General features: G+C 46.4%; 2 protein-coding genes across 6 annotated transcripts in view; one reads left to right on the forward strand and one right to left on the reverse strand.

Moving 5' to 3' along the window:
- Window positions 1-440: 440 nt before the first annotated feature.
- Window positions 441-7,347, forward strand: DYNC2I2 (dynein 2 intermediate chain 2). The gene is made up of 9 exons (XM_059865243.1): window positions 441-611; window positions 1,276-1,530; window positions 2,180-2,289; window positions 3,315-3,472; window positions 3,908-4,017; window positions 4,719-4,886; window positions 5,255-5,487; window positions 6,205-6,362; window positions 6,938-7,347. The coding sequence occupies exons 1-9, from the start codon at window positions 534-536 to the stop codon at window positions 7,174-7,176; spliced, it is 1,509 nt and encodes a 502-aa protein (XP_059721226.1). The 5' UTR covers window positions 441-533; the 3' UTR covers window positions 7,177-7,347.
- The window catches only part of SPTAN1 (spectrin alpha, non-erythrocytic 1), a 45,883-nt gene continuing 31,568 nt past the window's right edge, over window positions 7,340-21,654 (reverse strand). For 4 of the 5 annotated variants that reach the window (XM_059865237.1, XM_059865242.1, XM_059865240.1 and 1 more), the window contains 20 exons: window positions 20,083-20,214; window positions 19,607-19,744; window positions 19,157-19,261; window positions 18,734-18,942; window positions 17,975-18,095; window positions 17,707-17,828; window positions 17,098-17,230; window positions 16,613-16,711; window positions 16,189-16,348; window positions 15,892-15,968; window positions 15,531-15,740; window positions 15,029-15,325; window positions 14,430-14,542; window positions 13,612-13,629; window positions 10,518-10,572; window positions 9,798-9,994; window positions 9,354-9,407; window positions 8,797-8,943; window positions 8,354-8,501; window positions 7,340-7,663 (listed from right to left, as the gene is read on the reverse strand). In XM_059865237.1, coding sequence (XP_059721220.1) covers window positions 7,538-7,663; window positions 8,354-8,501; window positions 8,797-8,943; window positions 9,354-9,407; window positions 9,798-9,994; window positions 10,518-10,572; window positions 13,612-13,629; window positions 14,430-14,542; window positions 15,029-15,325; window positions 15,531-15,740; window positions 15,892-15,968; window positions 16,189-16,348; window positions 16,613-16,711; window positions 17,098-17,230; window positions 17,707-17,828; window positions 17,975-18,095; window positions 18,734-18,942; window positions 19,157-19,261; window positions 19,607-19,744; window positions 20,083-20,214 — 2,661 coding nt within the window. In that variant the 3' untranslated portion in view covers window positions 7,340-7,537. The remainder of the gene's footprint in view (window positions 7,664-8,353; window positions 8,502-8,796; window positions 8,944-9,353; window positions 9,408-9,797; window positions 9,995-10,517; window positions 10,573-13,611; window positions 13,630-14,429; window positions 14,543-15,028; window positions 15,326-15,530; window positions 15,741-15,891; window positions 15,969-16,188; window positions 16,349-16,612; window positions 16,712-17,097; window positions 17,231-17,706; window positions 17,829-17,974; window positions 18,096-18,733; window positions 18,943-19,156; window positions 19,262-19,606; window positions 19,745-20,082; window positions 20,215-21,654) is intronic. The other variant, XM_059865239.1, reaches the window with a different exon arrangement.

Here is a 21,654-nt window from a genome sequence, read left to right on the forward strand (position 1 = left end):
CGCATTGAGCCAGCTCCATTCCCGGGCAACCACACGGTGACAGCCAGCTAGAGCTTCCCTCCCACGGCGGCCCAGTCCCCGCTCTCCACCGCGCTCGCCTTTGTCGCCCCCTCCCCGCCGCCATCTTAACTCCTGGCACCCTGCGCCCTTCGCCTGCGCTGCCACCCGTGCCCCCGGCGGTGCGGCGGGACCAGCCGGGCCCCAGCGCAGCTAGGGCGGGAGCGACCGAAGGAGAAGAAGCAGCCTCAGCCGGACCCACGGCCCTAACGAAAGTGCCGGGATAAGCCGCCCCGCTCTCCCGCACGGAGCCACCGCCCGCCCACCCAGCCCCGCCGTCCCGCGCCCTTCCCCAACATGGCCCCGCCCGGCTCAGTTTACCGCTCGCAGGCCGGCGGGCTCGGCGCTCGGGTGACGTCACCGCGCGCCCGTTTCCATGGGAACCAGAGGCGCGGGCGGCGGGAGCGCCGCGGGCCGCGACCGCCGGGAGCGACCCCCGATCCGCCCGGCACCGCCAGGCCCTCTTCGGCCCCGGCATGTTCGCGGACAGGACGGCACCCGGTGCCGACGTGCAGTCGCTGTGGAGGAGCGCCCGGAGCGCGCGCTGCGAGGCGGTGAGAGACCCCCGGGGCGGCCCCGCTCCGCGCTCTTGTACCACCGGGCCGGGCGGGGAGCGGCTGTCAAGGCTGCGCCTTCCCCGGACCTTCTGGGATCGTGCCCCGACTTGCCCCCTCTCTGTTCGTCCGCGACCCCCCCGCAGGTCCCGCGGCTCCAGCGCGGTCCGGGACCGAGCCCTCCCGCTCAGGTGGTTGTTGGCATCGTGCGGGGCCGGGGCGGCGGGGCCTGTGCCCGCCTGCCGGCTCTGTCCCGTCAGCGTTTTGCTGATTTAGCCCCGGGGTGCGAATTGGCAAAGAACCGGCCGAGCGGCTGCCGCCCCGCAGCTGAGAGCTGATAATGCTGCGCTGTCACCGTGTGCACTGCTCGCTCCTCACTCTGGAGCTCGCTGCCTTCTTGCCTTCTCCCGTCCTTCCTATTCCATGCTTTAGAGCACTGCCTGAGTCTGCCATTCGGGCATCTCTGCCTCCGATCAGATTATCGGAAGGTCACAAACGCATCACCAACACCTGGGCAGATACCCTGTGTTTAACCATGAACCAGAGCTGTGCAGAGGGGCTGGAATGTCTCTGTGAAACGGCAAGAAGGGGAAGGTGCTTTGAATGCCTTGTGCAACACTTGTTTTTCTGCTTAGACTGTAGACTGTCTGTCTTCTTTCACTAGAAAACTTGCCAGACTGGGAAAATTTCAACAGCAGAAGCTACAACACAGTCTCATACAGCCCGAGATGCTGCAGTGCAGACAGAACAGAGCAAAGATGCTGTCCAAGACTTCCAGCAAGAAGTCCAAGTAGATTACATTGGGCTTCTGTCATTCCTTCAGAGAGTGGAGGATGCTGTTATCAAAGAACTAAATAAAAACTGGAAAAGTCATGCCTTTGATGGCTTTGAAGTGAACTGGACAGATCAGGATGAAACAGTAAGTGACAGAATTCGGGTCATTGTCCAAGCAGAGTTCAGGTACTCTAAGCTGTTAGTCCTTATTGCTGTGATTATTCTTGCCAGGTTCTAATAATTAAACATTACCAGTTGGGTTGCCTTGGGGTTTTTTTAGCTTTCTCCTTGCTTGGTAAAATTGTTCTTGCTGCTGGTAACTGAGCTGTAGCAGCAGTGAGAGGAGGAAGCCTGCAGCTGGTGTAGGCTTTTCTTCAGCCCCTTCAGAGCACTCCAGCCTAGCAGGGATCTAGGAACAGTTGCAGTCAGTGAGTTGGCAGCTCTGCCTGCTTAGGTTTGTTTAGGAATGGATGCAATTTGAATCAGACAGTACTTGTTGAGACTGGCATTTTCAAACTGTTACTTGTGAAGCTCAGCAAGCGCCAAACTCACACCTGGCAGCTGCTGTAAATTCTTAGGGACAGCCTTCCAGAGCAGTGCACTCTCTGAGAGGCTGAGTGACAGTTGTGCTGTGGGTTTGTTTCCCAACAGGAATTCAACAACCTTTTCACATAAATTCTTGGACTGAGGAAAACCCACACTGTAACCCCACAATCACACCAGGGGTGGACACAGATCTCATTTCTCTCTGTTCAGAGCTTGTTGCCTCAGTGCTTCCATTTGATCTCTTCCAGGTGTTGTGTTTGCATACATTGTCATACCCAGAGGCTCAGGATCAAAACCTGCAGGTCACCAGTGTTTCATGGAATGCCACAGGATCTGTCATTGCATGTTCCTATGGCCGGTGAGTATCCAGAGGGATTTGGGAGTGCAGCTGAGGCTGATGTGATGTCTCTGGCTGACCTGAGGTCTAGATGTTTGCTTTCTCTGTAGTAATAAACTGATCTATATCTAAATCTATATCTATATCCATATCCACTCCTTATGCTAGCTAAATTATTAATCTTCAAAGTAACAAAATCTCGGGCAAGTCCTGAATTACATCTTCTATTTCTTCTACCTTCCCCCGCCCTGAAAATGGATACATGATCTTACTGATTTCTTTCTAGGTAGATTCTGTTTGAAAGATGTAAAGAGCAGATGCACTTGCAAATATCTGTAGGTGAGGTTTGGGAGAATGCACTTTATCTCCACTGAGATCATGATGTTTAATGTGGTCTCTGAGCACCCTGGATGAACCTGGCACCTGTTCATGCATGTGCCTGGTGCCATGGACATGTAATAACATGTTAAAGGATTTCTGAAATAAGGGTTACACAAATCATTTATCTAATCTATTAATGTTTGTAGCAGCTCCCTCTTTCTTGGCCCTGCTTCTGCCCTTATTTTTTTTTTATGCTCCCCTCTCCTTACATTAAAAGCCCCAGCAAAAAGGGTTTCCATGAGAGAATGCATAGGGAAGAGTGAAACAGGGCAAACCCGTATGTTAGTTGCTCCTTCTGCTTTCCCAGTCTACAGCTGTTTGCAGACGAGGATGTGGTTTTTGTGTCTGTGGGTACCCTCAGCAGAATTCCTTCCATGAACTTTCCATATGCACCCTTTTGATTGTTCCATTATTTGAATGGTGAGTAGGTCTTGGAATAGGGAAATTGTACCCAAAATTTACTGGCTGCACTTTGAGGTAGGCACAGACATGTTCCCTGTCACATCCTATATAAAGCAGCCCCCAGAGAAGTTCCATCCCCTCATGATCCCTTCATGACAGGACCCAAAGCAGCACATTGAGGTGACCAGTGGGGAATCTCAGAGCTCTGCTGGAGTGGAATCCTCTGGAACACACAAAGCAAAGTGTAGCTTTTTGTTTTTCAGGTTGGACGATGGGGACTGGAGCACAGAAAAATCCTATGTTTGTACCTGGAATCTGGACAGAAGAGGGTTGAATCCACAGCACCCTGACCTGGTGGTGGATGTTCCCAGTTCTGTCATGTGCCTGGCTTTCCATCCCTCCCAGCCATCACTGATAGCTGGTGGGTTGTTCTCACCTCAGACCATGCTTGAAACATACCCTTATTTTCCTGCAACCTGGATCCTTTGGTTTCTCTCTCTGGGTCCAGACTCAGATTTGCTGTAAAGGAACAGCATTGCAGCTCCTCAAACAGAGGAACTAATGCCCACCAACACAGATAAGTGCACTGTTACATCTGAACTGGGACTTGCTGCTTCTTCAGTGACATGTGCCTTTATAACCCCTTCTGAGAGAGAGGTGACAGAAGGAAATCCAGCCCTGGCTGTAAGCGTATAAACTTATTTCAGCAGAGCAATATTCTCTTACATCAGAACTGGCTGTGCTCTGCACAGAACTGCCCAACCTTTGAAGCTGGTGGGTCTGTTTTCATCATTGCTCCATTTGTGCATTTCTTCTGAGCTGTCAGACCTCAGATGTTTTGTATTTGTCCTTTCAGGTGGCCTGTTCAGTGGGGAGTTGGTGGTGTGGGACACCAGCAGGACAGAAGACCCTGTGATCTGGAGGACAGGGATGACAGATGACACCCACACTGACCCCGTCTATCAGGTAACAGAGAACACTGACAGCAGACAGGGCTGGGGCAGGTAAGAGTTGTCACTGCTCTGTGTCATCCTTTGGTTCCCATCCACAGCCAGGCAGTTCACAGACATTTCAGCAGTTATATTCTTTTTTGGTTGGCTGTTTCCCCCCAAATCTAGCTCCTGAACAGACCGCCTGTAGAAAATAACATCTCACTGTTCAGGATAAATGAAGAGCAGCCCCATTCCCAAACTGCAATCATTTATTAAGGAAGATGCAGCAATGATACTTGGAGTGGTTTAAAAACACAAATGGGAAAGTGTCACTGGTCCTTGGAAGCTTAAAGCCACATGCTCTAAGGGAATTTATAAGCATGTCATGCAGTCTGGCTTCCTAAGGATTTTGCCCTTCTGGAGCCTTGTGACTCTGGACATTCTGTGTATTTTTCTCATCTGCTACTCAGGAAAAGGCTGTTGTTTAGAGCTGGGTGAAAGTGCCATAAATGCCCATCCCAAAACTGAGGGCAGGTGAACCATAGAAACTACAATGGAGATTCAGCCCTGAACACTGGATGTGTTTCTGTCCTCACTTTAGTCTGTACCAGCTCCCAGCAGAAGCTGATTTGGTACCAGACTGGTGCCTGGCTCTGCTCCTGTGTCACGGCAGGCTGCATGGGCTGGGCAGTTCTGACAGTCCCCTTTGTCCTGAGGTCTTGGCATTTGGAACAGGTTAACTGGTTACCTGACTCCAAGCACAGAAACCACACGCGGCTGTTGAGTGTGGGCACAGATGGGAAGATCCTCGTGTGGAGGGAGGAGCGGGATGGGCGGCTGGCCTTGGCTGAAGGATTTGCCATCGTGGCTCAGCAGATCCCTCGCAGCACTCGGCTGAAGAAGGTGAGTTCAGCAGCTCAAAGAGTGCCCTTTCCATAAAAACACTCTGAAGCCTGGAGCCCAAGTGTCAGAGCTTGCCCTGCTCTCAGAAGGGCCAGGAAAAGCCCCTTCTGAACATACACAGCCTTGATGCACAGCTCCTTTGCCATACAGAAATCATTCTGAGAAGACTGACAACAGCTGAGGTTTTGCCATGCTCTAAAGAGAAGTTATCAGGATGGAGAACTTGCTTGTAATGTTAATTCACGTGAACCCAGTTGTAGGAAGGATTCAGTGCTACAAACACAGAGCTGTCTGGGCGAGCAGGCCCTGCCCGCCTGTGCCTCTCTGGGGAGCCCCAGCCCACACCAGCTCTGTCTCTCTTTGCCCAGGTGGCCTGGGGAGAGGCAGCCGTGGGAGTGACCTCGCTCTCCTTCTCACCCTTCGATGCCGGTGTGTTCGTTGTGGGTGTGGAAGGCGGGTACTGCCTGCGGTGCTCCAGCGCGGCCCAGAGCCCGGCTCTGCCACGGCCGGGCGGCTCCGTTCCCCTCAGGGCGCCGGCAGAACTCGCCTTCTCCCCTCACGCTGGGCCCGTGTACTCCGTGAGCTGCTCACCCTTCCACAGGCAAGTGCTGCATGTGGGACACGATCACTACCTGGCTCTAAACACAAAATAGCCCCTGGGGGCGTGTTTCAAGTTCTAAAAAAAGGGTCACCTGGCATTAGGAACTTCCCGTTGTGGGAGAAAAAACATCCATCGGCTCTGGTGATGCTGCCTGCTGGACTGTGCGGCATGCGGGCACATGAGCAACATCAGCACCTGCCTTAGATCAGATCCTCCTGTTTGTTACAATTTAAACTCAGTTTAAAGCAAAGGAGATGAAAAAGTCCTTCACTTGGGCAGATCACTAAGTATCTTACTGAAGTTTTTTCTGACAGCAGTAGCTGCCAGAATTTAAATTCATAAGCTCCCATCTCTGCCAGCAATTCACCCACCATCCGTGGAGGCCCCAAGCCCTGTTTCTGTGAAACATGCTGACAGCCCAGGTTTGCATTTAATTTGCATGAGACAAGCCCAGCCCGAACAATGCCCAGCTCTAGATCAGCAGTTCTCAGGCAGCCCTGGGCCACAACCCATCAGCGGTCAATACAAGCCCTCATTAAGCTTAATTGAGGGCAGTAACAAACAGCCCACAGCACAGCCTGGCAATTGCTGCTTTAGGAAACACAGACCTTTACAAAGCAGGAATATTGTCCGCGGTCATGCTCCTTGACTGATTTCTGTTCTTTATCGTTAGCAATAGAACAAAAAGAGCTGTTTCTTGCTTCCTCCCTCCCCCAGGAACCTCTTTCTGAGCTGTGGAACCGACGGACAAGTTCACTTGCACTCCATGTTGCAGACACAGCCCCTCTTTGCTCTACAGTTATCAAAGAAGTACCTGTTCTGTGTATGCTGGTCTCCAGTTCGACCACTGGTTTTTGCAGCTGCGTCTGGGGAAGGCAAGTGCCTCCTCTTGAGCATAAAATTAAGTGTTCTGGGTATTAATTAGTCAGGTCGATTGTACTGATTAGCAGATCCCACAAGCACAGAGCAGTGGCCATTGTTTTCACTGTGTAATTAGTACAAAGGAGTAATTTCTAACTTTACCAAGGAGAACCAGCAGTTATTTTTCAGTTATACTTCTGATGGTACCTTTAAATCTGTTGCCACAGTCATTCACAGGAATACAGCACAGCAAGATCACTGTGGCTAAATCTATTTCCAGCTTGTTTTTGACATCTACTCTTAGAACTGATGGCTTAAAATGAAAACTTTTTCCTTAGAAAATTGCCCAAACATTTTTGAGTTAAAGAATGGAGATTTCACAGAATTTGGCAAGCTGGATTCAGGTTTCTGACAGTAGAACAAATCCATGCTGCCTGCAGTAATGTCAGCTGTCTGTCACAGCCTAGACACCCATCAGCAGGGGAAACAGGTTAAAAATAACTCTCAGTGCCAGACTAAGCAGATACTCACCTGCTGTTAGATAGGATGTCTGTTGCCATGAAGCTGCAATGAATGTCTGTGTCTGCAGGAGAGGTGCACCTGTTTGACCTGGCGAGGAGCACGCAGAAGCCCACAGTGTCCCTGAAGCAGTCTGTGGGTGACTGCCCTGTGTATTGTTTGGAATTCAACACCAAGCACACGCGGCTCCTGGCAGCAGGGGATGCTGCTGGGACAGTCAAAGTCTGGCAGCTGAGCTCCAACTTCACTGAGCAGGGACCAAGGGAAATGAGTCACCTGGAGCAGCTGGCAAGTGAGATCATGGACTGAGGGAGCAGCACAACAGCTGTGAGAAGCTTGTAACTGCCCTGACTCCAGGATCAATTCCCCACTCACCTGTTCCAGTGTTAGCCTGGAAAACACAGGTAACCAACGGCTGGAGTTGCCTTCACATAGCAGTGAAATCTGCATTTAACCATTAAACACAAGATGATGTGGTTCGACCAGTAACTTTTATTGAAGCACACTGAAACATGTTTCTTTGCCCTAAGAGTTTTAAGCTAAGCACTTTAAGGTTACATCATAAAGTAACATTGATTATTGTAGAGCACAAAGAGAGAGAGACACATGCAGAGCTACAGTCAGCAAACGTGAGCATGTCCTTTGCATCTTTTGGTGCTAGTGTTTCAGATCAATTCACAAAGAGTGAACGTGTAAATTCTATGTAGTCGTAGGCAGAAGGCAGTTCCCTGCCCTTGCCATCCATGTAGGGTTTCATGTGAGAGATGCAATAATCGGCCTGTTCCCGGGTCAGGTTCTGAAAGAGAGACAGCGTGGGGGTGAGAGGGCTCTGGGACTGCCAAGGGGCATTGACAGGCAGCCCTCCCATTCCCCGGGGCAGAAACCAGAGCAGCACAACTACGGCAAGCATGGAAATGCTCTGGCTGTTGGCACTATTTGGTTAAGGGTTGGAAGGCCTGAGCAGAGTCTTCCCACCGAATAGAAGACAGAGCAAGTAACTGGGACAAGGAAGCACTGCAAACTCTTTATTTCCCTGCCAGCTGGTGGTATTCAGACAGGAAAAACTTGCTGTTTTGGCAGGGCAGTGAGAGGGAGGCGATGTTCATACTGTCTAAACTTAGGCTCAAGCTCTTCCTTTGAATTACTGTCTGGAGAAACATCCCCCATCTAATTTCCCAAATGATGGAAGGGAAGTTCTGAGGACAGTGCACTTCCTTACAGGCCTTTGAGTAGCTCTTGTTTTATTCAACCTGAGCCGTTCTTTGGTAGGTAAAGCTTTTCCTCTTCCTCTATAGAGCCAAGAAAGCAACTGAGGACTGAACTGAGGACTGTCACAGCAATTTATTTTTTTGCTGCAGGGGATCCCCTGGCAGGGTCAGAACTGACTCAGCCCCAGTGACATGAGCCTCCAAGCCATTAGTGGTGAGCTTTATCTGTGAACAAAAGTCTTGTGTGTTCTTCCTGGGGGTCAACAACCAGCACTTACCTGGTAGAGCTCCTCCTTGGTGACGTAGGGCTTCCCCTCGGAGCTGAGGGCGCGGAAAGCGCTCTCGATCTCCTCGCTGGATTTCACGTTCTCCGTTTCCCGGCTGATCATGAAGGCCATGTACTCCTGCAGCGAGACGTGTCCATCCCTGCCAGAGAAACACAGTGTGAGCACCCAGAGCACAGCACTGCCAGGGCCCCCCACCAGAGAGGGGCCAGAACTGTTCTGGAAGGAGTGAAAGTTTTAACGCAGGAGACTCAACACCAGATAATTCTCTCAAAGTGAATTTCTTCTTTACAGACATCAGTCTTGCCTTCCTTAAAGCTTTCACATGAGTAACTGTAAAAACAGCCTCAGCTCTCAGCCTGTGAAGGATCTTCCAGCCAACTCCCCAGCCAACAGCTCCATGTATTTTGCAGTACAGAAAGGTCCAACTCACATACCTGTTGGGATCTACAGTGTCAAGAATAGACTCAAACTCAGGGTCTGGCTCTCCTTCCTCAACCATGGGCAGATCATAGCCGAGAGAGCGCAAGCAAGACTTAAACTCCTGGTGGTTGAGTCGTCCAGATTTGTCCTTGTCAAAGTGCCTAAAAACACAAAACCAGAACCCATGTGTGTCAGTTATTGAGTCCTGAGAGCTGTAAAGTGAGCTGAAAACTAGCTCAAGTTTATAACCAGCCCCTATTCTGGACAAATGAGTTTGTATCAATAAATAGTTCTATCTAGTATACATGAAAAATATGCACAAATACTTAATTTTGCTTAAAAATCACCCCTTCCCCACCAAAAAAACCCCAGCTGTATTCTCAGCTGGAATGCATTGGCACTGCCAGCAGCAGGGGCTGCAGGCTGCTGCCCTCTGGCAGAGAATGGAGCAGCTCAGCACCAAGTGGGGCAGACAAAAAAGGAGCCACAAATGGATCCTGCAAACAAGAGCCATCCATGTGCCAGAAATATCTCCCAAGCCTTCCTCTAGCTTGTGTTCCTTGCAACTCACTTGAACATCATGCTGAATTCCTTCAGGGCCTCCTCGGTGACTCCAGTGGTGTTCCTGAAAAGGAAACAGCAAAGATGAGTACAGTTCCTGAGCTGGGCTACTCTGAGTCCAGCAGCTGCACCACACGGTGAGGACAAAGGAGCAAACAACCATTCCATGTGGGAACACTTGTACACACTTATTCCATAGAATAAAACTGTTCCACTAAGATCCCATCCTTGCTCATGGCCAACAGGAGCTATTCCAAAACTGCTCACTTCATCCCTCTGAAGGGAACTGGGAGGTGGTGGGGATGTACAAGCTCATTGCATCCATTGTTCTGAGCACAGGAGACCCTTTAGCACAGACCATGCAAGGCTGGCTGCAGGCATGGGCAGCTGTGGCTCCTGTCTTTCCTCCCACCCCCAGTCAGACACTTCAAACCAGACGTGGGCCAGGCAGTACCGGGCTTGGATCTGCTGCTCCAGGTTGTGTTGCATCCTCATCCCCAGCTGGTCCAGCTGGTCCCACTGCTGTGCCAGCCCCACAGTGCTGTGCTCTGTGTATTTGTTGTCCAAGATAAGTGCCTCTTCCATGGCTGCTCCAAGGTCCTCAATCTTCTTTAGCTGGCTCCTCATAGCTCGGATCTCTTGGTGCTTGCGCTGTGAGAAGGGAGCAAAGAGGAGAGAAATCATGGACCACCAAAAAAAAAAAACAACAACAAAAAAAAAAACCCTTAAAAAAAGTTAGAACAAAGGCTGGCAGGGGAGGAAGGGTTATACCCTTCTTTTTCTCCTAGGACTTTATGTCCATATACTAGGATTTGTGAAAAAAGATTCAGAGCAACGTTCATCTTCATGCTCACTATTGGAAACTAGAGCTTACAAACCAGTTCTGGAGACTAAAAAATTTCTTATTAGGAAATGTGCTAGAAATACTGTATCCTGTCTGCCCTGCCCCACCTCCTTTAGGAAAACAAAATGGAAAACTACATCAGTGTTGTTTAATGGCCTGCAATGAAGTAGACATCAGATACGTAAACAGATAATCCCAGAGGTCTCTTCAGTATTCCAAATGTCTGAAATCAATTAAGATTTCCCACACAATTCCATGCATTTCCCTTCCTGTTCTGTGTTCCCAAGCTGGCTGGAAATGCTGTTGTAGCCATAGGTCCACATCACTTACTTTAGTAGCTTCCAGCTGTGACTCCAGCGTTCCTGATTCTTCCACCATACATGACCTAAACACAGAACCAACAGTGAGAGAAGGCACTTCTCATAAAAAAATGGCATGTGGGGCTTGAAATTAACAGTCCTTCCTTGAAATGAAAAATCCTTTCAGATATTTAAACACTGGTTTTGTGTTTTGTTTATTCTGACTCATCCTATTTCAGACTGACACTGTACATTTTGTCTGATTCTTATTTCTGTATATAGTTAATTTCTAGCCCCATTTGAAAGGCAACGTGATCAGCAGCCACACTTCATGCCAGACTCAAAGCACCCGCTTTACTTGACCTCATGGAATTAGAATTTAGTGCAGTCCCACCCCCCTGCCCCGTGCCCAGCACACACCACACACACCAACTGCAGGTGAGTCACTGGGGATGGGCTGTATTTGCAGTCAGGTACAGGAGCTCTACGAAGGTGTGTTACAAAGGGGAAAATAAGGGTAAAAAAAGATGGTGAGAACTACTGGTTTGGTTGAAAAGTAATCTTAATGTGGCATAATCCTTGCACAGAGCTACAGACCTCTGCTGCTCAGCAGTGCCTGGTGGAAAGGTGCCTTTCCCACCCCACCTCTCCATGCTGCACCCAGAGCAGCTGAGGTTCAGCCACTCTGCCCAGTGATTTCCACCCTGAGCTTTACATGCAGGTCCCCACAGTGGCCAGGGGCTCTGAGATCTCCTTCATACAGACTAGCTATGGACAGTCTCTGGATGCTGCTTTTCCCCCACCCCAAGATCCCAAGCAATCTCTAAGCAGCCGTGTTTGGGAATCTCTGTCCTTCCAACACGTACGGTGAGAGCTCGCACTGGATGACCCACACATGGACAGTGAGTCTGGGTGCTGTGCAGATGGGGTGTCCTCTGACTCTGGGGTATTAAAGTTCCTAAAACCTGAATCTCTGGTATTCCAGTCACTAAAACCAGGTTTTCATCCCCACTGGACTCTGTCTTCCCACATGTTTTTGAGCTTCTTGAGAATGGGGATTTCAAGTGCTGAATCACTCTGTAGCAATGAAGATGCACCAAACATCTGGGTGTTTCTCACCACAGGGTTAAGGCTCAGACTCAACGCCCGCCTAGAGATGAAGCGCACGCCCAGAGCCTTGAGCAAGAAGCTGGGAACCAACCGTGGAAAGAACCAACAGGGAAACAAACCTCCAAGCATCTCTAAGCCGTGAAAGTTAGTTGGAAGGAAAGCGAGCCTTGGAATTAACGAGTGCGTTTGAAAACCAAAGTGAGGTAAGAAAATAAGAGGAAAAAACCTTCCAGATAGATCATCCCCAACTTCATACTGATAGACACGAATGACACGACGATATGCTATGCTAGTCAAAGGAAAGAAACCAAGTAAATTCCAAAATGGAAGAAAGAAAGAACAGAGGAAAGAACACACCAAAACACGGCCACTGCAGTGGAGCCACACTCCAAGCCAGCACTGCCTTGCAGCAAACACAAGCAAGTACTTAACGAGAGAAAATTATTTAAATGCTGGTTGCACATACACAAAAATAAACCACTATTATTTTCATGTAAGTCACAAAGAAGTGAGTCTCAGTAAGAGATGAACTGAAGTTTTGCAGTTAGCTCATCTACAGATTGTTTAAAAGCATTTTTTCCCATAAACTCCAAATTGTTCCTCCTCCCTTCCCCAAAGAACACCCTCCCAGGCAGTGCTGGGCATACACAAAGCTGCAAAGCAAGAAGTGTGCACAGCAGTTCTTCTCCTGACACTTCCCTGAAGCTCTGCCTTCCCTCTTGCCAAGCCAGGCTAAGCACAGCCAGTGCCTCTTGGAACTAAATCCATGTTTTTAATCTATTCACAGAGAATTAGGGACAAATTCTGCCTGGCATATCAGCAGCCCTCTGGTAATTTGTTCAACAAAAGAGCCTGGCATGAGGATCTCTGACTCTGACCCTACATCTTTCAGTGAATGGCTTCTTTCTGTTCACTCGTTCTTGGATACCAGAACTAATCTACATCACTACTTGACAAAGGAGCAGGGAATTCAGCATCCATTCCAGGAAAATCTGCTCCGTTCCATTAAACTGTACAACAAAACCAGGGCAAACTATTTTTATCTGGCAGAGCACAAGAGACTGTGATCATTACAGAGCAATTAAGCAGCAGAATTATCTGTGAAGATTCCATCCTTCTATTAGGAAAAGCTTTCTCTTTAGGAGCAAGGCCCTGGCCCTCTCCAGCCCTGTGCACAGGCTCACACAGCCTCTGCCCTGGCCCACAGACTGCTGGCATTTGACATCACATCTTATCACAAAGCTTCCACTGTGCTGAGACTCATCCTGCTGAAGGAATTTAACTGGGCAGACACATTTGCAGAGGCTTTGGTAGTCTGAAAACATTTAAAGATCTTATTATTTCCTTTCCACTTCCAGACAAATGGCCAGCACACATCCTCATCAGGAACCATTGCTGTGGACACAGAGTGGACTTAAAATGCTGGCAAATTCCAACAGCTTCTTGAATTCATGTTGGAAGGTTGGTTTTCTCCCGTCAAGGATAAAATCTGTGTGAGCCATGGTTCTGCAGCAGATTAAAAATGGGCAATTCATATTTGAAAACTACAGGGTTTTAAGATATGGAATATCAGCAAAACATTGTAAGAATCTTCCCTTCTCCTAATCAAAACTTTGGAGGTTTCATTGTTCTCAGAACAGTTATGGTCAAATGTTTTATTTCACTAGGCAAGTCTCTTAAGCTGAAAAACCAGAGATGCCAGAATGGCCTGCCTTTGGGAAGGAGCTACACTCACATATCTCCTTTTCCTGTGCAAGCCCTCAGAGAAAGCAAGAGCAAAAGTCAGGAATTCCATGGTGTGCCAGTGGCTGCCTGTTGTAATTCTGCTTTTGACAAGGAGATTGTTATGTTTCTACTCCAAAATCTTGTTTCCTGTGTCTGTGCACCTCAGCAAAAGGTTGCTCTTTTTAAATAAGAGGGGTTTGGGCACAGCTTTCACAAGCCATGTAACGGGAGAAAACACACAGAGCAGAACACTTCACCAAAATTTGAAAGATACAAAATTCAATACTAACCCATCTAGCAGGTAAGTCCTGTAGAATGTGAAGATCCAAACATCAGGCAGCAGGACAGAGACAAGACAGTAAGAGAGGGATAGAGATTTGGGTGGGAAGCAAACATCAAAAAGTTAAAAATCATATTTATATTTCATTATTTCATGAAGACACATACAGAACTATTTGTAAACACACAGACAGAGAATCACAGGGTTACATAGAACAGAACTCACCTCCTCTGATCCCCAACCAGAACCTGTCAGAGCTGCTGACAGCACTGACTGAGTACAGGCACCTGCAATGCTCAGCCTTGAGACTTCTTATTTCTAACACAGATCTTTACTCCCTCTCCTTAGAGAAAGTCATTATTAGACAGTAGCCCAGGGAAATGATTACAAAACTCTTTTCACATCTTCTTTCTCTATTTGAACTCCAGTAAGATTCTCAATACACTGCTCAATACAAAAGGGGAATTAACAGAAATGCCAGTGGCACTTTGAGTCTGCTTGGAGCTATTTGTGCTCCACCTCCCCAGCTGTGCTACAGCCTAGTTCAGGAATAACTGGAAAAAAATGCAGTCCTGGATAACTGGAATTACTGTAGGAAAATTAATTCAGAAATAGGAACATTTTTAAAGTCTGGTGTTACAGGGCTTTTCCTTCCCCTGTAGCTATTGAGGCCTCCCTCAAATCCCAACTGCAAGGAATGAGCAAGTCCTGATGTGCTGTTTTTCAATAGGAGACATTTACAACTTTGACAGTCCAAAGAGATGAGGATGCACACAAATACTACCTAAGGGATTCTCTAAGGGCAGGTCTTGGAAAGACAAACTATACCTGGTTTCCTGAATCCACTGATGGAAGGCATTGGCATGCTGAGCAAATTCCTGACGCAGTTTGTCATTTTCTTCCTGCCTTCGCTGTTCCTTCTGCAGCTCCAGTTCACGTTCCTGAGAAATGAACAACAGTAATTTCAGAGAAATAAAGGGATTTCAGATTTCTTATCCTGTAAAAGAAAGGAAAAACTAAAAGCTGCATCCCAGCACAGTTCTGAGCTTCAAAACAACATTGAGTGCTTGGTTTTCCTGGATACCCAGAGAAAAGCATCTCAGGTGGTAATTCAGAACTGAAGTCCTGAGAACTGCAACTGAACCAGCAGTTGCTTCACTGCATTGCAGAGAAGTTAAATTTCTATTACAGTTAGGAAGTGAGACAAGTGCTTTGCCTTTGGAAGAGCCACAAATGGAAAACCATGAGAAAAACTGACAATAGCACAAGTTTATAGTTAACAGCAATTTTTCTTTGCTCATGAACTTGAAGATATTTTGACTGTATTATGGTGACAAACTCTTGTATCCATTATCTCAGAGAACAACCACCAGGGATGACTGAACTCTTCATAAAATATGAAGAGACTCCTTCCCTCACTGACTTGCCTTGATAATTTTCTGCAGATTTCTCCAGGTTTCTTCAAGAGCCTCCATAGTGAACCAAGTGTAGGGGTTGGAGGCCACACGGAAGCTCTTGATCTGGCGATCAAGCTCTGCCAGCTGGTTGAAATCGGCTTGGGCAGAACTTAGGGAGGAACGGAAAGCGTCGTGAGCTTCTCTCAGGGCTTTGATTTCCTCCAGGGAGTTGCAGCGCACAGGATCTGTCAGGTCCTCCTCAGCATTCTCAAACCAACTGTTGAAGGCAGAGGCCTTCTTTGCAAAGGTCAGGAAGAGATCCTCAACCTTGAAAAGAGAAAAAATCCAGCTGTTCGGTAATGGAAATATTCTGTATGAGCTCATCTGGAATTAACATGCAAGAGTTTGCCTTGCAAGCATCTCAGAAATTCTTACGTTAATTCTCCAGGATCTCCAAAATTGTTAGTTGCAAGTGTGTATTTTTTAACAAGCGCACAATTAGATTTTTGTAGCCCCATGGTTGGCCACTCACCTTTCTGAAGTGCTCCTGAGCCTCCAAAAGTTTCTTTTTCCTGGTAGCAGAATTAGCCAGTAGCTGATTCCAGCGTTTCATCAAGGAAGCATGCCGGGCCTCGATGGCCTTGGACTGGATGTGCTTGGCTGCGAGCAGCTGGTCTTTCAGAGCAGTGATGTTTGCAATTCCCTCCTGTTGGAAAGCCTGGAGTCCAGCATCAAACGTTTCCTAAAGCATTAAAAGAACAAAAGGTATTTGAGATTGTGTTTTTCTTTAGCCTTTCCAATACCCTGCATATATTTCAAATATGGATTCTTGTGTGTTCACAAGAGTTCAGCTGGTCCCTCCCTCACGGCGTGGCAGCAGCATCAGCACTGACCTGTTTGGTGAGCAAGGTTTGCACTGAAGAGAGGTCACGTCCATAATCATCTGTCTTCAGACTGTTTTCCTTCTCTCCTGGAAAATGAAACAAATTTTGCAGAAATGTCATTTCTCCATCTCAAACATTCCCTCTCTTCCAGATCAGGTTACTACAAAAGCATAAAGCAGGGACAGCACTGCTGATTACTCTGGGCTTAAGTCTGCTTGTTGCAACAGCACATAAGGAGCTACTGGAGACCTTTGGAAATGAAGGAGTTTAAGGTTTGTTTGTGACCAAATATTGTACAGAACATACCTATCCATGACTCCACCACATCTGCTTTCCAGTTGAACTGGAGGAAGGCTGAGTTCTCATCCAATTTGGCTTTCCTCTGAGCTGCTGCTTTCTCCAGATCTGACACCTTGCCTCTGAGCCCCTTCATCTTGGCAGTGATGTTTGCCTCATGGTGATTGTTCTATGTGATAGGGAAGAAAAAAAATACAGCCATGCTGTTAAAGTCATCTGAGGTATTCAGGACGTTGGTGACAGAGCAAGGACTTCAGCTGGAAGATACTGTCTCAGAAACAGCTTTGAAAGCAAAACACCAACACAGCTTATTCAGCCACAAAAAACTAGTAAGAGCTCTATTCAAAGACATGACAGAGAAGAGAAAGTCTACTGTAACATGAAGATGTCCTGGGGAGCCTTTGAAGGTTTCTCTTTACTAGTTCATGCTCACCTTTTTAATAAGATCCTCTCCATTAGCACAGACATCATTCACTCTGTCCTTGTGGACAGTAAAATCAGTCTCAAATGCCTCATGCTTCTTCAGCAAGCCCTGCAAATACAAGACACAGGCACTTATAAAAATAATTTCTCACCATTTATTAAAAAGTAATAATTTTATAAATCAGCATAAACTTCTTCTGTCAAAAATTAATCTTAGCTGGTTAGCACAACTTACTGGTTTTCTGTGGACAAAAACAAACTGAGACTGACTTCCAATCAGAGGTTAAGAGATGCAAAGCTACATCAAACTAAAAGGAATTTCTACAGGAAATAACATTATTGGGATGCTTTTATAAAGTGAATTTACATTTTTTACAATGTAGGACTTCAAAAGGAACAAACAACCTCTAAATTGTAAAGACAGTTAAAGAATAGGTTTGTTATGCTCTAACCAACAGTAATGCAACAATAAAGTGCTGACAACTTCCTGCACACCTGGATAGCAGCAAGTGTGTCCCCATAATCCTCGCTGGCTACCAGTGTCATTTTCTCATTGATCCAGGCTTCTTCTTCCTCAACATTTGCTACAAACTGCTGATACTCCAAGGACTCCTCCAGACGCTGGCCCCTGTGTGGGGAAGGTAAAACTAGTCAGGGTTGCTTTATGGCATTGAGATGTAAGATACAAAAACAATGTGCAGAGCCTGAACCTTATCATGCACACTTCACTCCTCCAGCAGCAGCCATGGCTGGAGCTCTAGGAATTCCTTGGACTACAAAGCCTCCAGCTGCCAAAGGACTGGAGCAAACTCTCTCCCAACAGTTTCTAATCAGGAAAAATCTCCTGGTAGTGGATTAAAGCCCGCTGATTGCAAGCCTGTGGTTTCCAAGTGGTGCAAGAAATGGCTAAACACAACATACACCTCAGAAAGAGGCTCATGTTTCTACTGAGGAACATTATCAGTAGTCTTGTAGAGTCTGTGATCAGTGAATAGATGCTGTTACATCATATTCTTAATAACCTATACCCTGAAATTCTGTAAATCTGATCATTATGAGTCCATGTATCTTTGAATTAATACTGAATTTTATAGAAATTCATACCTAGCAGCTGCCAGCTGTTTTAACTCTTTCCAGTGATCCACAAACTGAGCCAGTCTCTGCTGTATCTCCTCCTTTCCAATTGTGTTGTCATCTGAAAGCTTCTTACCCGTATCCAGGACACCCTAAAGAGAAACAGTTATTGGAATATCACCTGCCTTCCTCATGTACATTGTTTGGGGTCCAGCAAAACTACTGCTGCCTTTCATCTCTTCCACAGTCAAGAAAGGTGCTGCTTATAGAGAAATCTGTCATGGGGAGAGGCTTTTACCTGGATAGCAGGTTCATGGGCAGCTAATTCTGCTTCTAAGCGCTTGTGCTTCTTCCTCAGGTTCTGCACACCAGTCAGGTCTCTGCCATAGTCCTCTGAGCTAACCAACAGCTTCTTCTCTCTAGATTCAACAGAGGAGAGAGAAAGATAAAATATGAAAATTACTTCTAAGTTCCAACCTGACAAAGAAAACAAAAAACCCCTCAGATACACAACTGCTCTGCCATGCACAAAGATCTTGGATGCAAATTCCTGTGTGAGGAAAAGGTGAGAAGAGGGCCCATCATTTATCTTTGAAGGAGAGAATTCCCCTGTGCTGTTTTCTTTTTGAAAATATAGATGGTCTTTTGTAAAGTTGTCCAAATTTTGTTTATTTTAAAAGCATGACAAAAGAAGTGCTCTAATCTGAATGATTTCTATCAGCCTCATGCCTTTCCCTCCTCCTGAGGTACTAACACCAGTGTGGAAAGATCATTTGATTAATGACAACAACAGGCTACAATCAAGAAAGTATTTGACACTGAAAAAGGTTTGAATTTTTGGCAGGAGCATTCCCAAAAGGACTGGAATGAAATGTCTGAGTCTAAACAGTGTTTTTCTGCTTACTGGGATTTGACCAAAGAAAACTGCAAATAAGAAACCACACCTAAAGCAGTTTTGCTGGACTCCTATAGACGCACAGTTGTTGGAAGGGAGCTCTAAAGCCACACTAAAGGATGTGAGTGACATTGGCAAGCCCAGAACTTCCCAAACACCCACTTGATCCAGGACTCCTCATCGTCCATGTCACGGAAGAACTGGTGCAGGCGGTGGCTCTCGTTGAGCTTGGCGCGGCGGGCACTGGCCATGCCCTTGATGCGCTGGAAGCGCCCGTTGATGGTCTCGCGTTTGTCCTTCACCTGGGACGTGTCAAAGGCACTGCTGGTCATCAGACTGTCAGCCTGGCTGTTCAGGTCCTTCAGGCGGTCCTAGACACAGAGGGGAGAGAGAGCAGGGATTGCTCAGAGCTTGTTTCTGTGCTCATTATGTCAGGATGAAAACCAGAATCTGACTCGCTGTCACAGGTTTTGTTAAAAACCACATTTCAACAAGTCTGTGACTGCAGCAGGTATCAGGAGCCGTACCTACAGAATTTGATTATGACTATGATTTATCTTCTAAAACTAAAAGGGAAACCAATACCTCATGAGCAGATATATCAGCTTCCAGTAACTGGTGTTTTTTCAGAAGGTTGTTAACAGATGCCAAGTCCTTCCCATAGTCTTCAGATGCCAACAACGCCTCCACCTGGGGATGGAGAAGGAAACATGGAATGAAGAAGAAATTGTGTTTCACAAACTTCTTGAAACTACAATGCTTTAAAACCACGCAAATTACTTCTCAATTTTCTACTAAACCTTTACCTTGTCACCTGTTTAATACCTAAAAGGTTCCATGAAAATTTGCTTCTTCTCATCTTATTGTTCATAACTAATAACACATACACAAGAATTTTACTAGTAATACGGTTTTTTAAAAAATAAACCTAGACTTGCTCAAAGGTAAACAGTGCTCCACAAAATCTAATATCAGCAAAGGTAATAAAAACTGAAAAAAAGATGCTTTGCAAGTAATTAACTCCCATCTTATTACCTCTGAAAGCCAAAAGTCAAAGTCCTTGATGCCAGTATTGAAATTCTGTTGCTTATTAGCTTCTTTCAGTTTCTGACTCTTCTCTGCTGATTTCTGTACCAGGAATTGCCACTGGTCAGCCAGGGCAGCCAGGCGTGCCTGTCAGAAAGTGGGAAAGATAAGTAAGTGTCACGAATGAAACATGAAAAAAGTTCTGATCCATGCAAAACCAGAACATGGTGGAAGTCTAGTTGTTGATTCCAGGTAAGCAAGTTACAGTCACTACTTTGAGCTGTCCAGCTATAATTTACACCTCAATCAGCAGATCAGAAAACTTATCCTCTTTGAGACCGAAGCAGAATGAATCACCTGATCTGTACTGTGTAGTTGAAATACAAAAGTTTCTATAAAGCGAGATTGGTTCTAGAGGGACACTGTCCTGCCTGTTACCAAATCACTGCTCTAAGCAAAGCCAAGCAAGACTGGAAGGTGCCCACCTTGACGGCGTCCTCGCTGCCGGCGCACGCGCCCCTCTCGATGAGGGAGTTGCCCATGTCGATGACGCCGCGGATGCGGTCAGCGTTGGCATGGAGCTCAGCTTCAAAGGCCTGGTGCTTCTGGTGCTTGCTCTGCAAGGACAAACCCAAGACCATCAGGCTCTGCACAAAGGGCTCCTCCATTGTTCTCATGGGCTGGGTTGTCATCAGCTTCGTGCACAGGCTGAGCTGAAGTTCTCTGTGGGTAGGGTATTTACTGCTCGCTCCAGTGGTTACTCTCATTACCTGAGAAGCCACCAAGTTTTGACCTGGCAAAACTGTGGGTGAGCTGATACACAGCAATCTGGCAGCATGTTCTGCATTTCACAGGTGCCAATGCAAAACTCCCTGCACTGAGCTGAGCTGTTACTGCAGTAAAGATTCCTAGTTTTCAATGCAGCCCTTTGAAAACAGCAGTTACATATACCCTGAGTAGAGTAGATCATCCTTTCTACTCCAACAGTACCTGCACAAATTCCCTTCCTAATCTACAGGTAATTAACAGAAATCACTGCTCCAGCTTATCTGCTTTCTGCACAGCTGTGTTATTAGACATACACAGCCCCATTTTTTATATATATATATATATATATATATATATATATATATATATAGCTAAATACTGAATTAACAGTCAAAAACTTCTACAAAAACGTAATTGAATTATTTGGTAAGAACTTTTCACTGCCAAGTTGAGAGCACCATGAGAACAACAGGAGCCTTGGTGTGGGAAGGAGAGTGCAGCTCTCGTGTATCCATGATCCATCCACCCACCAGGAATATGACAACAGCACAAAAGTGACAAGACAGAATTTGCAGTATAAACTGGAAATGCTAGTGACATTGGACATGGGTAGAGAGTGTCCTAGAGAATGGGATGAAAGGAAATGTTAGATAAAAAATAAAAAAGGAAAAATACTATAGCGCTGGTATGAGAAATTCTGCATGAACTGCTTCATTTTGGGAACTGTAAACCCCAAATCCTGAGATTTGGGTAAGCATATCCTTCAAAGCTAGATCTACCAACTTGGAAAATTCAATTTAAAAGCTGCCAATCTCCATATAATTACCATGACAACAAATTGCAGACAAGCCTTTCTAGTTTAATTTTTTTTTGCCCAACTAAAAAAAATAGTAATTTAATGTACCACACTCTGAAGTGAAAAATTATTCCTTCATTTCTTACTTGTTAGCTTCCCCTTTCTTTGTTCTATCTTCTCCCTCCACATATCCTCATTTTACTCCCCTTCTTGGATTCTTACAAGTGCTGTCAGCTTTCCATCTGGTACATCTCTTTTTCTGGAGTGTTCTTTCTGCTTTATTCCCTTCTATGCTATTGCAAGAACTAAGCCAATCAAGATTTAACATTTACTGAATCCTCCATCTTCAGCATTTGATTCAACAAACACAAGCTCACGAATTTGACATTATGCTCTGTTTTAAATCATCACAAGTGATGACCAAACAGACAAATTTCTGAAAAAGAGGGACAGAACCCCATTCTCTTATGGGCTAACTCCTAAAAAAGCCTAA

This window comes from Haemorhous mexicanus, chromosome 21, assembly GCF_027477595.1.
Source record: "Haemorhous mexicanus isolate bHaeMex1 chromosome 21, bHaeMex1.pri, whole genome shotgun sequence".
Lineage (NCBI taxonomy): Eukaryota > Metazoa > Chordata > Aves > Passeriformes > Fringillidae > Haemorhous > Haemorhous mexicanus.